The sequence below is a fragment of the Echinops telfairi genome, unplaced genomic scaffold (assembly GCF_000313985.2).
Source record: "Echinops telfairi isolate 266 unplaced genomic scaffold, ASM31398v2 ScPeMD7_53;HRSCAF=182, whole genome shotgun sequence".
Classification (NCBI taxonomy): Eukaryota; Metazoa; Chordata; class Mammalia; order Afrosoricida; family Tenrecidae; genus Echinops; species Echinops telfairi.
Window position 1 is genome coordinate 12,921,591 of NW_022103951.1, and position 15,520 is coordinate 12,937,110.

Here is a 15,520-nt window from a genome sequence, read left to right on the forward strand (position 1 = left end):
GATAAATATATGCACATAGATCTATTTCCACATTGTCCTATATAAATATATTTACATATTTGCATGCCTGTATTTAGACCTCTATAATGCCCGTTGCCTCCTAGTTCTTTCCTCGATTTCCTTTTACTTTCATCTTGTCCCACTATCATACTCAGCCTTCATTTGGTTTCAGTAATTTTTCTTAGTTACATTGCCCTTGATGAATCCCTACCAGGCCTCTCACACCCTCCTTGCCACTAATTTTGGATCACTTGTTGTTCCCTTGTCTCTGGGTTGGCCAACACCACCTCCTTTCCCCCACCTCCTGCTCTCCCATGTCCCCCTGGAACCATCAGTCCCGTTGTTTTCTCCTCAAAGACTGCTTCAGAGTCAGAGTACCTGGGATTTCACCAGCTAAATACTAAAGGCTGGTGACATGGGGTCAAGGATGTGGGAAAACTAACGACATGGAGACTAAGGTAATGCCATCCAACCACACCCCCGTGTGCCCATGCGCGCGCATGCACACACAAACCGCTTTCTTTTGATTTGGGACGTGTTCACTGGGATGTCGCCATCTCCTCAGAGGAAAATTCCTGGGCTCTGCCCCACTCCTCCCCTGCCCCAAGCAGGGTGAGGTGACCCTACTGAATGTTTATCTTCTTATGTGTGAGGTCCCCCATTAAACGGGGGTATTATTCAGTAGGTGGTCTACTTAATTCCTTTGTAAGAGTTCTTCTTTTGTCCAATCTGTAAAACAAAAACAATCTGTCTCATCACGAGCAGGTGAAACGTGGTGCCCCAACATGGCAAAATGGAGCAATGCCACTGAATTATAGTTATGCCAAACCCTGGGGGAGGGGCAAAGGTTTTGTCATACGTGTGGAGTCTCACCACAATTTTTCAAGTGCCGGAGAGTAACTATGGAGGCCTTCCCAATATGTGTTTAGCCACGCAAGAGCATTTGACAATTTTTATCTTATTTAGAGGCGTTACTCTTTGTTTTAAAGGTATTGCTATTTCCCCATGGTATCTTCTGGCTGAATTTAATAAATGAGGGATGAGCACCTACTAGGCTTTGGTGGTGGTGGTGATGTGAGGGGCTGTCACGTGGGTTTCACTTCATAGCACTGTTCATAGCCCTGCGGACCCTTGCTTGATAAGACACGGCCATCCTCGTCATCGCTGCGATGTGAAGAGCCCATTGTTGCAGCTAATCTGTCAGGCCCCCTTATAGGGCTTCTGTTTCACTAACAACCAGTTAGAACATAAATACCACTGACTGGCGAAACCACAGGGATTGCGCCCGTCTCCTTCATTCTGATGGCTAACGTATATTCTTCTTTTCTCTTGAAAGGCGAGAGATTGTAGGGGTGATGGAACCTGTGTCTCATAATGAATCATACTGTGACCCGGCAGCTCTGTTCCACGTTGCTAACGACTACTCATTCATCCGGTAAATGACAGTATTCGTCTCACTGTTTTACTCCTAGGGTGTGCGGACTCCTGTACTAAACCACCAGACCTTTGCTATCGAGTTGCGGCCCACTCATAGCAACCCTAACAGGACAGAGTAGAACTGACCCTTTGGGTTTCGGAGACTTTAACTCTTGATGGAATCAGGCAGGCTGGTCTTCTCCCTCGGGGCGACTGATGATTAATAGCTCAATATGTCACCCACCATACCACCGGGGCACCTGGGTGTGCTAGTGACTAAGACATAGGGATGGTTGAATAAGGGTGATCATTTCTCTTTCTAAGTTCGTGGGTGATGGTTTCTCTTTCTAAGTTCATGCCCCACCCCCAGAAGCTCAAAATAGATGGTCCCTGTGAATCCAACCGAATTCAACATGATTTATTGGATTAAATACAACTTGGCTAAGATCTTTGTACCCCCATCAAGGAATTAGTAGTATCATTTGGAGAAAGATTTTTTTCCCTTCATTACTGGCAGTGTTCAGAGTGTAAGGGGGAAAAAACTCACTTTTTTTTTTACTTAGAGTTCAAACACCGATGTTTCTCACCTTGTGGTTCCCTGACCCTAAGATTCCTGAGCCCCAGTTTCTGTATTTGCAAAATGGAAATAATATAGTTGCTATAAGGATCCATTGATACTATTCATATGTTGCTGCTATTAGGTGCTGTAGAGTTGGTTCTCGTGATCTATGACCCTACCTATGCACAACAGAACAAGACACTGCCTAGTCCTGTGGTTCTTGGGTTGGAGCCCCTTGTTGGAGCTGTTGTGTCCATCCACTCCATTGAGGACCTTCCTCTTTTTCACTCTCCCTCTAGTGTACCAAGCATGATGTTCTTCTCCGGGGACTCGTCTCTCCAGACAGCATGTCCAATATACACGAGACCTAGTCTCCTATTCATAGTAGAGGGCTATAAATCTATATATCACAAATACAAGACAGCACTGAAGAACGTAATATTGAATTGCTGATTTAGAAAATAATGAGCTTGTAAGGTTCATAAATGGGTCTTGCTAGAGACAGGTTTGACTAGTAACTCTTTGGTCCATTGGGCTACAGAATTGAATTGTTTGCCCCAATCAATGACTCTACCATGGTAACTAAAGGCGGGACTACTTTTCTGTTTGTCTCTCATACAGATATTACACAAGGACTATTTATCAGTTCCAGTTCCAGGAAGCCCTTTGTAAAGTGGCTAACCATCAGGGTCCTCTGTACAAATGTGACATCACCAATTCCACTGAGGCTGGGAGGAAGCTGCTGTAAGTGAAGAAATGCCTCACAACCTTGGCCATCCCCCAGTGTCCGCTATGACCCATCCCCACGCCTGGCCTTGGGGTTAATTCTCTATTTTCTGAAAAGAAAACGTTTGGCTTCGCCATGTTCGCTTTGTTCCCATCGTCAATGTTTGTGGTCAGGTGGAAACCCAGGCCCTGTGGATGCAGGTTGAGGCAGCCTCATCTCTCCACACCTGAATGAGAGAGATCCCTTTGTGGTCGGTGCAAAGGTCGAGAGGGTGCTAATGAATGCATCTGCTAACATGCTGTTTTTTCTTATCTGCTAGGACCCACCTGAGCCAAGTCAAAGAGAAGGACCCAGAGATCCTAGGTTCTAGATGTACATAGAGAATTAGATTCCTTCAACTGACTCTCAATCCCTCTTTTTTTTTTTGTCTTTTTCATCTAGTGGTATGCTGAGACTCGGAAAATCAGAACCCTGGCCCTCAGCATTGGAAAAGGTGGTAGGAACGAAGAATATGGATGTGACACCACTTCTCAACTATTTTGAGCCCTTGTTTACCTGGCTGAAAGAACAGAATAAGAATTCTCCGGTGGGATGGACTCCAGGTGAGTACAAATGAGTTGGCCCACTTCATATTGCTGTCTCTCTGCTTTTCCCTAATCTACGCTGGCCTCAGCCTCCGACGCTGTGAGCAGGATGTTTTCAGTCTGTATCATAGGTTCTCAAATGTACTTGGTCTATCACACCCTTTTCAAAAATAATTGCTCAGTCCCCCGCCCCCTCCCCCCCTGGCAATGAAAACCTTTTGTACTATAACTCATCATCCTGGATAAAGTGTAAGGATCTGCTTTTGCAGCCCCCTTGGATCATTGCAGTGGCCCCCAGGGGGGTGGTATCACCCACTTTGGGAAACATTGACCTGGCTTCTGATTCTACTACATTGCACCTGTCATTTTATGAACAGGACACTAAGCATCTGCCCAGCACCTAGTATGCACTAGACACAATGAAGGCTTCCCACACTCACACTCTTTCCAAGACTGTCTCGCCTTCTCAATGAAACTTCATTGCAAATTTTAGCAAAGCACTTATCGCTGTGTGCCTCCTTATGTCTGCAGAGCCAATTAATATACTGCTTTATATCCTCTTTTACTTGTCTTTGTGCTTGTCCTGGAGTTGACACTTGCCTCTTTTTGTGTGGGCATATCTCCATACCGTCCCTCCAGGCCACACCCCCACCTCCACCACCCCAACTACATGAACACAAGTGTTATTTTCAGCCTTAGTTTGTTCCTAAAGTCTCTCCTCTTAGGGTGTTAAGTTGTTACCATCGGAGGTTCCACGTTGACCTGATAACCGCAAGGTCAGTAGTTTGAAACCAGCAACTGCTCCGAGGGAGAAAGCTAGGTGACTTATTGTCTTAGGAAGCCACCGGGGCAGTCCTACCCTGTCCTACAAGGTCTGTATGTGCTGGAATCAACTCGATGGCAGGGCGTTTGGGAGTTGGTCCTCTCCATCTGAACTACTGCTTGATTCCGAGTCTTCTACTTGCTGCTTCCTGGATGCCAGGTCTTCTTTCTTGATGACCTCATTTCACTGGAGCACAACCTCTAAGTAACTTGCTAAGCCAGATCCAGGAAATAGGAGGCTCAACTGGTCCCCAAACTGGCTGTAGCCACATCTTCACTTTAGTCCACCTGTTTTCAGCTTGACACCTTTTCCCCACCCTGTGTCATCCTTGAGTCCCAAGCCTTCCTGGGATTCTCTGGCTCTTCCCGGATCGATGCGCTCTCTGGGTACTCCCCAGGCCGTGGCTTCCTGCCCGCCAAGAAAGCAGGCCTTCCAAGGAGTACCTCCTCCATCACACAGCGTCTTCTACAAGGATATTTCTGCCTTGTTGGGAAACAAATGTTCTCTTTACTTGCATTTCAGTGGGATCTTTGGAGGGAAAGGAAATATATACATGTGGATAATCTGTCATCTATAACTAACTGGCTGTCTTTGATTTCTTCTTCCTCAGTTACTACTTCCTCAGGTTCTGACCCCATCAAAGTGAGGATAAGCCTGAAATCTGCTCTGGGAGACAAAGCGGTGAGTATCCTAGCTAGTGGGTCTATGACTTTTCAATGCGTTGGCCCGACATGGGGCATGAGAAGCTATCCCGGTGCCTGAAAGCATGGAGGCCACATGGTTCTTGTCCGAGGTAGCAGCCCCAGGTTCCAGCCTTCAGCTTGCTCTGTTTTAACGGCGAGGCTGTGCCTACTTTCTACGCGTTGCCTTGAAGGCACTATGAAGCTCTCACAGAACATCGCTACCCGTCCTTAAGGACCAAGCGCCCACCCTCCCAATTCACTCTTATCTCCATTTGAGGAAGAGGATTCAGCTGTACTTTGAGAGTTTGTTTGTTTTTAGTAGCAGCGGGGATAGTTTTCTGTTTGTTTTTGCCATCTGTATCCTGGCTACAACCAGCACTATCCACATCACCTGGGATGCAAAATCCCAGGCCCCGGTTATGCTACTTAATTAACCTGCTTCATCAGCTTGATCAACTTGCTGAATTAGTATTTTAGCCTGAAGCCCCTCCCCCAGGTGATTCCTAGACATCGTAAAACTGAGATGCTCTGAGTTTGACTGTTTCCCCTCCAACTTGGCTATGTGGGAAGTTGTACACATATGAATGCCTGGCTCTCACCTTCAAAGATTTATTGTGTTGGTCTGGGGTGTGACATCCAGGGTTGGGTGGCAAGCAGTTCAAAAGCTCCCTAGGTGCTGTGACTTCCAGCAGCATCTGCAGACGACTACCTTCGAGATGCACTTTGAGATTACAGACGACAATCATGTTGTGTACACTTTCATACGAATTACACTAATCAGCTATTACTTTCTCCTGGACACCTGTCTTAGGTGATCTGGTCTGAGGAAGTAGGAGCTTTGATTGGGAATGAGAAGGGAGGGGATGGTGGCGGTGGTGGTGGAGGGTGGTACCCAGAAACCTTTGAAGGGTTCGAAGACATCCTGAGGCTCCTGGGTCAAACAGGCCAAGATGTTCCAGAAAATTGTTGTCTGCATTGGATCCATCCAAGAATTGTTTTTCTATCCGCTTCCTTTTTGTGGGGAGTTAAATATTGCTCAAGGCTTCATAGTAGTTCTAGTATATATTTTTTTCTAGATGAAAAAGCAAACTATAAAAAAGTGAATGTTTAAGAAAGGCATAATAAAAAGGAAGCTGTATTGCTTCCCAAACTCTGAACATTCAAATTCCTGTTGCTTAATGATCATTCAGTGTCGATGGGATTGTTTTACTGGCTCTTCCTTGGCCTAATACATTTTAATTACAACCAGCAGATTGCGATGATTTTTAATGATGTTTTTTTCTCAACCTTCATCTCCATGTGTGAGAAGATGGGCGAATAGGCATCTCAAAAAACAAAACAAAACACAAACAAAAAATCCAAGTTCACTGCTCTCGAGTCAATGCTGACTCATAGTGATGCCCTGTGGATTTCCAAAACTAACTGTTTATGGGAGTAGACAGCCTAGTCTTTCCCCCACAGATCTGCTAGTCGTTTTGAACTACCGATTCTGTGGATCACAGCCCAATGCGTATGTAACCACTACACCACCAGGACTCCTGAAGAGGCTATAGGGCACTGATATACCTTCGGAGGCCTGCTCACCCCTTACTGTTGAGTCGATTCCGACTGATGGCGATTCCACCTGACTCACAATAGAACTGGACTCTAAAGGGTTTTCAATGGCTGTGATCTTATGGAAGTAGATCACCAGGTGCTTCTTCTGCACCACTGGGTAGATTCAAACTGTTAACTTTTCTGTTAGTAATTGAGAGCAAAGAGTTTGCACCCCCAGGGACCTTAGATGAGACCCATTTACATACTGGGGCCAGCATGTCTGCTCAGATCAGACTATTTCCTGGTGAAGTCCAATTGGATATTTGGCATTATTTTGAGAATCACTCTTCAGGATAAAAAAAAATCTTGTAGTAGTAGTATTCTAAAAAAATTTATTATTAGAAGTATTAATATCAATATTAGAATATGATTCATAATAATATTGTGATTAAAGCAATATATTGCTCCCCAAATCTGGATGAAACCCAGCTGAAGTGGATGTTAAGGATTCTTTTGAAATATTTTTTCCTAAAGGTCTAGGGGGAGGATCCAGATTTATCCCATTCATTGATCTCTACTGCCAGCTACTGGAGGAAAGAGGGATTTTTACACTCCCCCCTCCCTCCCCCATTTCTTTTGTGAACCAGTCTTTCATCGCCTTAATGATGGCATAGTCCTAGTGGATTATGTACTGGGCTGTTAACCTCAAACTGAGCAGTTCGAAACCACCAGCTGCTTCTGGGGAGAAAGATGGGCTCTCTGCTCCTGTAAAGATTTACAGCCTCCGAAACCCACAGGGACAGTTCTACTCTGCCCTATAGGGTCAGACGGGATTGGATTGCAGTGAGAACCAGAAGCAACACATTTACTTGCTGTTGACAAGATGTTATGTATTCCTTTGGAACTCAAGTTTCCTTCATCGCTTACACTTATAATAGACATCTTGAAAGGTGCTCTAAAAGTAGTCAAAGCATTGCTATTATTTGCCATCCAGTCAAATGTTAACTCATAGGGACCCCTTATGACAGAGTAGAACTGCCCCATGGGTTTCTTAGGCTGAACTCTTTACAGGGGGAGATCTCCAAGTCTTCCTCCCATCGAGTTAGCAGTCTGGCATGTAGCCATTGGGTAGATTGTTGTGGGTGTCATTGAGTAGACCGGCTCAGGGCAGCCCGGTATGACAGTGTCGAACGGCCACAGAGGGGTTTCTTCGGCGGCAGTCTACCTGGAGCCCATCACCAGGTCTTTTCTCCTGCAGACCAACTGGCGGGTTTGTACTGCTGGTCTTCGGTTAGCAGCCTAGCACTTAAACATGCCCCCCCCCCCTCCTGGCTCATGCAAGACTCCATATGCCCGTCTAAAACACAAAGACATTTCGAGCAAAATCCACAACTCTTCTTTGACTCTCACCTGTAAAACTGCGCTCAGAGTGTTCATTTCAGCTCACACCCAACGCCAACTGAACCCATGAGTTCTTAAAGCAGACTTTGGCCCAGAAGACGAGTTAGAGCTGCCGGTTTGGAATGGGAACCCTGAGGGTAGGGCCTGGTGCTCAGGGTTTGAACAAGCCCACCAAGTGATGCTGATTCTTGTTCAAGTTGGAGAATCACTGACTTTGTGCAAGGTCCTGGGGGATGCAAATGGTTTGCATTTGATTATTAGTCTAAAGGTTGATGACTGGACCCCACCCAGGAAGCACCAACCCTATGGGACAGTTCCAGTCTCTAACTGGGATCACCATGAATTGAAATTGATGGTGATGGGGGTTTGGTTGTGGTTGTTGGTGTTTTTTAATGACCAGCCATTCTTCTTGGGATGTTAGAAAGATTACCAGCATCATCTTTTGTTGAACATGTCCTATGTCATCTACTGAGCAGTGTCTGTCTTCTGCCTTTGCAGTACGAATGGAACGAGAATGAAATGTACTGGTTCCGCTCATCTGTTGCATATGCCATGAGAGAGTACTTCTCAAGAGTCAAAAACCAGACGGTTCCTTTTGGGTGAGTTGACTTGCTGGCTTCGCAAGTGACTCCAACCAGGACTTCCTTTCTTCTTCAGTCTGAGGATACAGTCTGCCTAAACTTTTTTCGTGGGAAATTCAGAACCACCTCCTAATCATGTGCATGCTTTTTTGATATCCTGGAACCTGGCCCTTTTTATTCTGGGAGAGTTGTGGCTTATTTGATTGGCGGCTTATCAGAGTATTGTTCTTATTAAGCTCCCTCCCTTTCTCTCACATGCTCTCACCCATTCCCAGACCTGCCTTCATTGGGCTTATATTCTAGTGTGCATGTTGCATGTGTGGGTAGCAAGCAACAATGGGTCAAACTGAAATATAGCAGTTTTCAATGGCGATACTTTTCTTTTTTTTTTTTTTTTAAACACTTTATTAGGGGCTCATACAACTGTTATCCCAATCCATACACACATCAATTGTGTAAAGCGTATTTGTACATCATTTCTCAAAACATTTTCTCTCCATTTAAACCCCCGACATTAGGTCCTCATTTTCCCCCTCCCTCCCCGCTCCCCCCTCCCACATGAGCCCTTGATAGTTTATAAATGGGTATTTTGTCATATCTTGCCATGTCCGATTTCTCCCTTCATCCACTTTTCGGTTGTCTGTCCCCCAGGGAGGAGGTCACACACAGTTCCATGTAATCGGTTCCCTCTTTGCTACCCATTCTCCCTTTACCCTCCCTGTTTTGCCACTCACACCACTGGTCCTATAGGGCTCATCCATCCTGGATTCCCTGTATTCTCAGTTCCTATCTGTACCAGTGTACCTCCTCTGGTCTAGCCAGTCTTGCAAGATAGAATTCGAGTCATGGTAGTGGGAGCGGGGAGGAAACCTTTAGGAACTAGAGGAAGGTTGTATTTCTCATCATTGTTACATCGCACCCTGACTGGCTCATCTCCTCCCCGAGACCCCTCTGCAAGGGGATCTCCAGTGGCCTACTAATGGGCTTTGGATCTCCACTCTGCACTGCCCCCATCATTCACTATGGTGAGATTTTTTGTTCTGATGATGCCTTACACCTGATCCCTTCGACACAATGGCGATACTTTTCTAGGAAGAAAAATTCCACAGGAAATGGGATAGAGAGTGCTGGTGTGTGTGTATGTGTGTGTGTGTGTGTGTGTGTGAGCTAGCAAGGATCTGAAGAAGAGAGAGCCAACGGTGCAGATAACAGGGAAATGTTTCAGTTAAAGGCAACAGCAGGAGCAAAGACCTCCATTTGTTGAAAGCAGATCGAGGAGACAGTGTGGTTGGAACAGAGTGGGCCAAGAGATGACAAGGTGGAGACGTGGTCGGGGCATGATGGCATGAAGGGGAGGCAGAGCCGTCCTTGTGGGCCTCCAAAGCTATTCTTCGCTTTGGTTGTGAGTCAGATTGGTAGACATTGAAGGGTTCAGGGCCATACAGTTGGCATCAAGTTCTAAGATGGTCACCCTGGTAGTAGAGAGCTACCACTCATGACCTTGCCATGGAGGTAACAGGCCACAGTTCACTGGAAAGGGGCAGGGTAGTTGAGGGTGTGTGTGTGATTGTAAGTGCCTCTCTGTGGATAGTGTGAACTATCCCTACCTGCTATGTGATTTATCACAACTCTGAGTGGCCAGTGATTTCTGGCCGATTCTCTGGTGTTTTCTGTTTGGACATTTTACATCACTGGGGCAAAAAATATGGTTTTGATCTGGTGGCCGAAAATGGCCAAGGCTTGATTGCTCTCAGAGCTTAAGCAGTTGAGTCATGGGCTTTGTGTAGCTGTAATGGTTTCTGGACAATAGACAACCTCCAGCTATATCCTCCACATTCCCAATGGATGTCCATGTCTCTCGCTCCTTTACACCAAGTCCCTTTTCTGGCCCCCTCCCTGGCCTCCTTTCCAGTGCAGTGGAAGAATTATTTCTTTATTGTATCCTTTTAGCACTCAAGGAAGGTGTTTCTCTTGTTTTTCCACAGAGTGGCCAATGTGCAGGTGAGTGATTTTAAACCAAGGATCTCCTTCAACTTCGTTGTCACTTCTCCGCAAAGCACGGACTACATTCCTAAACGTGAAGTGGAAGAGGCCATAAGGTGATGTTTTACTTTCAAACGTACTCGGTACGGGTGAGGGGGCCATCTAATGTGGAAAGTCCTAATACAGGGACTTCTCTATAGGACCTGATTCAATTTTAGATAGAAGTGTTTCCAATTACCCGTTTGCCATTATTTGGCATCATGGTACTCAAGGTATGATAGACATACTCTGACATAGGGCATATTCTTGCCAACTGTGTTAACTTTGGGGCCCTGCTTGCCTAGTGGTCACAAGTTAGGCTGCTACCTTCGCGGTCTGCAGTAAGAAACCACCAGCTGATCCTCCAGAGAAAGGTGAGGCTTTCTACTCTCATAAAAACGTACAGTCTTGGAAACCCATAGGGGCAGTTCTATCCTGCCCTATGGGGTTGCTATGAGTCCCATTGACTTGGTGGCAGTGAGTTTATTTGTTTGGTATTCTAACTTTGAGCCCTGGTGGCTTAATGATTATGTATTGGGCTACTAATTTCAGGGTCATCAGTTCAAAATCACCAGCTACTCCACGGGAGAAAAATGAGGCTTTCTGTTCTTGTAACGATGTATAGTCTTAGCAGCCATCTAAGTGAGGAGTCAACTAAATCCACATGGAAGAAGCACACCAGCTTGTGTGATCCACAGATGACAATTAAAAAATTCTAATATGGTGAAGGGAAAAGTATCAGAGCTAAAATTATGAATAACCAATTTCTAGAAGGCTGTGGAGGACAGTGGGAGCCCAAAACCCATCAGCAGAGTATCTGGTCAGACTGAGCCGCTGGCAGATCGCTCTAGCCACAGGCAAGAGTCTCCAACAGCCTTGCAGTCAGGCAGAGACCACTGTAATCTTGAATATGCTAAATTGCACTCAATACTTGGCTGGGGGACCTCTCTACAGACCTGACCTGAGTTGATTCTGGGTGCAAGAATCTCTTACTTGCTCTGTGACAGAAATTTCTCCCCTGGCTTTTGGAATGTTGATGAGGGCCTTTTCTTTCTTACCCATTATTTGTATTTTGGTCTTTATATTATTATTATTTTATCCTTACCACCTTATTTTGATTTTGGTTTTTGTTTCTGTTGGGTTTCCAAGTTTGTGACCCACAGGAGGAGTGGATGCATACTCATGTTCAAAAATTGATATGGCAATGATTTTACAATTCTCTATATGATTGAATTGTATGATATGTAAATCATGTGCCAATAGAACTGTTAATTTAAAAAAGGATAGTGCCACGATTTTCTATATCTTTGCAATCTATCAATCTGTGGTTAGAGGTATTTATGGGTTAAGTAAAGGAAGATATATGTTTTGCTTTATAAATTGTAAGGCTCTTTCATTAGATGTTATATATTACCAATGAATGATAATGTAAATTAAAACTGAAAGATTTAGTCTTTAGGGGCAGTTCTACTCTGTCCTATAGGGTAACTATGAAACAAAATCGACTCAAAGGCACAGAGTACAAGTAGGTTAACTTTATCTTTACAACACCAGAAAAACCCAAACAAACCAAATTCAATGCCATCAAGTAGATGCTGACTCATATCAACCCTGTAGGACAGGGTAGACCTGCTCCTGTGGGTTTGTGACATTGAAGTTTTTTTCCCCAACAATTGGCACGCAATTTATGTATCATATCATTGAATAGTTCAATTGTTTAATCATATCAAGGGGAATTGTACAATTAGCACCACATCTTAGAGCATCCCCCCAAATTGCCTTTAAAATGAGTGTGGAGTCATGATCAGTTCTAGAAAGCCGTGTCTTTCTCCCTGCTGGTTTTGAACTGGTGACCTTGTGGTTAGCAGCCCAATGAGTAACACTGTGCCACCAGGGCTCCTCCTTGCCTACACAGGAGTGACTTCAACACGTGCTCACTTCCATACCTGTGACCCCCTTTTGTTGTTCTTGTTCCCCGATGAAACTGCTATCAAACCAAACCTAGGTTATAAAATGTGGAAAGGCGCATGACTATGGCAACTCCTCTCTGTCACAGGAGGATGACATGGCTATCCATCTCGATTTCATTATTATTTTAAGCAGACATTCTTAGGACTTAGGCCTTATCAAATCCTTTCAGGAACAATGATGTGAGGGGCACATCGTTCTGCATAATTTTCCTTTGCCTGAGTGTCCTCTGTCCTTGCAGGATGTCCCGGGGTCGTATCAACGATGCTTTCCGCCTGGATGACAACACCCTGGAGTTTTTGGGGATTGAACCGACACTGGCCCCCCCTTACCAGCCCCCCGTTAGCATCTGGCTGATTGTCTTCGGGGTGGTGATGGGAGTGGTGGTGGTTGGCATTGTCTTCCTGATCTTCACTGGGGTCCGAGACCGAAGAAGGTAAGGAACCATTCCTAAGACTCATCTAGCAGAGTTTAGGAACACTGACCAGCAAATCTATAATAAGTGGAGGGTGATGGAGGCTAGTTACTTGGGTGAACAATTTTGCACTTCAATAACCTGGCGCAGCTCCTGGCAAGGACCCGATTTCATTCACCCTTCCCGAACCCTCCTACTCAGCCTAGCACACAGCATGGGAGGCTCAGGCCAGCTCCACCCCAAGCATGGCATCATTTCCCTCACAGGGGTGGGGTGGAGGTGGGGTGGCCTTAGGGTGCTGTCCTCACTGCCCAAGCCTCCTTGCTCTAAAAGAGACCCGATGAGACTGGATCAGTGATGGGTCTGAATGGTAGAATCATTCAGAATTGAGCTCTGAGATTTGCTCCCAAGGACCCCTCTTTAATAATCGACTGCGTACCTCCCCAGGTGGCCCCGACAGTGTCATTCATTTCATGAGTGTCTGACCAAACCCCAAACTAAATTCACTGCCCTTGGGTCAATGCCGACTCATAGCGAGCCTATAGGACAGGGTTGAAGAGCCTCTGTGAGTTTCCGAGACTGTAACTCTTTATGGGAGTAGAAAGCCCCATCTTTCTCCTGAGGAATGGCTGGTGGTTTCGAACTGCTGACCTTGTGGATCACAGCCTAACACAGAACCACTCCACCACCAGCCAGGCACCCTCTAGCTTGTTCTTGAATTGAAGATCCAAGTTCATGGAAGATAGCAACTGCTGGGGACCTGATGTCTAGTCTTGATCTGTCACAAGATTTGTTTTCGGTTGTTTTCCTGACTTTGAGAAGCCATTTCCTTTTACTTGGCTTATGGATCATAAAGGTTCTGACTCTTTTAGAAAGGAACCCTGGTGGTAGAAATGGTTGAGTGCTCAGCTGTGAACTAAAAGGTTGCTGGTTTGAAGACATCTAGCTGTTCTGGGGAAGAAAGACCTGGAAAGCTGACAGCCTAAAAAACCCCCCACGGGGCAGTTCTCTTCCATCACATGGGGTCACCATGCGTCTGAAATGTCTCAATGGTGACTGGTTAATTAGTACAGGTGCCAGGGACTGTGGGTTCCCTGGTGGTACCATGGATAAAGTGTGGGGCTGCGACATGCAAGGTCCGTGGGTTCGAAACCAGTAGCTTCTCCGAGGGAGAAAGATGTGACTATCTATTGCCCTGACTATTTACAGTCTCGGAAGCCCTTTGAGGACAGCTCTGCTCTGCCCTGTAGGGTCACTATGAGTCAGAAGCCACCCCACGGCAGGGAGTTTGTGGGTGGTTGCTCCACCTAATTGGCATCGCTGCCTGTACATATTTGCCTTGAGCCTCGCCCTCCGTGACTTGAGGCCACATCCTTAAATGGGCCTCCTGCACTCTACCAGCGTTGGTGTCAGCCTTCACGGGGCTGCAGCCGATGCCGTCCTAGCAGTCTGTAAGTCTGTAACCTAATAGGAGACAACCAGCATGCAGATGGCTTACACTGCGGGCTGCCAACTGCCAGCTCAGCAGGTGGAACCCATCAGCTGCTCCGAGGGAGGGAGAGAGACCAGGCAGTCAAGAGTTACAGCCTCAAAAAAAAAAAAAAAATCCTAGGGAGCAATGAACTCTGCCCTGAAGGGTCTCTATGAGTCAGAATCAACTTGTTAGCAGTGGGATAGAAACCAAGGCTGGGGTCAGGGGACTCTAAGAAAGACCGTAGTCATTCTGATAAGACTGGGTTACAATGACTTTGCTTTATTTAACAGGGTAGCCCGAGAAACTGATGATGAAAATCCGTATGTCTCCGTGGGCCTGAACAAAGTCTCGGACAAGCCAGGATTCCACGCTAATGAGGTCCAGACCTCATTTTAGCAAACTGATCTGATAGCTACATGTGATTCTATAGGAGGCCAATACTAATTTCAAAGTACAGCAAAGATGAGAGTGAAGCTATTATTAACTGTTGAAAGACCACAGGCTCAGTTCAGGCAGTGCCGTCCAAAGACAGAGTGACCACAGGGAGGGTGCCCTGCAGTCCACGGCTTTCAGTATTTATTTTTGCCTCAGGAGCTGACTTCCCTTGTATTTCCTGAAAGGGACATTGATATCAAAGCATAATAGACAATGTATATCTTTGACACACACACACACACACACACACAGATGTTGCTATCAAAGCATAATAGAGAAAGTGTATCTTTCACACACACACACACACACACATCCACGGGCTGGTTGGGAGAAGAGAAATGTAACAACGTTGTGGAGTTGCTGGACTTGAATAAAAGGCTATATTGTGTAAGCAAGCGTTGGGCTTTGTGTGGGATATGTATGGTTGGCTTGGGAGGGCCAAGCCAGTGAGCAGGCCATGCTGCAAAAACTGAGAAGGGAGAAGGGTGTGCAGTGTTGTCTCTGATTTATCCAGCCTGCAATGAATGGCACACTTACTTTGTGTAGACTCAGTCCAAGAATCAGAGTGATTTTCCACAGTGACCTTTGGACTCAAGGAGAGAGGAGAGTCCAGAGAGGTGGGTAGCCCCTTCTCACTTCTAAATGACTCGACTGACAACACTACGTTTGAACCAGGGTTTCCAACCAATACTCCTCCTGAGTACACCTAGTAGAAACACACTTCCATTGCTCTGGAACAACCAATCCCAACCGAGCACCACTCTCTGGTATAGGCTCTCGATCGCTTCAATCCACTGTACTTGCCCACAACGTCTGAGCAGTGCCAAGCCCAGAGCAGACCCTCCACTACTCACCAGTCGCCCAGAGGCCTGTGCTCTCGTGTGAACTCAGAGACG

The 15,520-nt window shown here is 45.9% G+C and overlaps 1 protein-coding gene across 1 annotated transcript in view; it reads left to right on the plus strand.

Annotated features, from left to right (window-relative positions):
* The window catches only part of ACE2 (angiotensin converting enzyme 2), a 42,422-nt gene extending 27,407 nt beyond the window's left edge, over positions 1-15,015 (plus strand). Inside the window, exons 11-18 of the mRNA XM_004709945.2 lie at positions 1,337-1,435; positions 2,597-2,719; positions 3,144-3,304; positions 4,720-4,790; positions 8,228-8,328; positions 10,296-10,409; positions 12,542-12,736; positions 14,480-15,015. Coding sequence (XP_004710002.2) covers positions 1,337-1,435; positions 2,597-2,719; positions 3,144-3,304; positions 4,720-4,790; positions 8,228-8,328; positions 10,296-10,409; positions 12,542-12,736; positions 14,480-14,585 — 970 coding nt within the window. The 3' untranslated portion in view covers positions 14,586-15,015. The remainder of the gene's footprint in view (positions 1-1,336; positions 1,436-2,596; positions 2,720-3,143; positions 3,305-4,719; positions 4,791-8,227; positions 8,329-10,295; positions 10,410-12,541; positions 12,737-14,479) is intronic.
* The last annotated feature ends 505 nt before the right edge of the window (positions 15,016-15,520 follow it).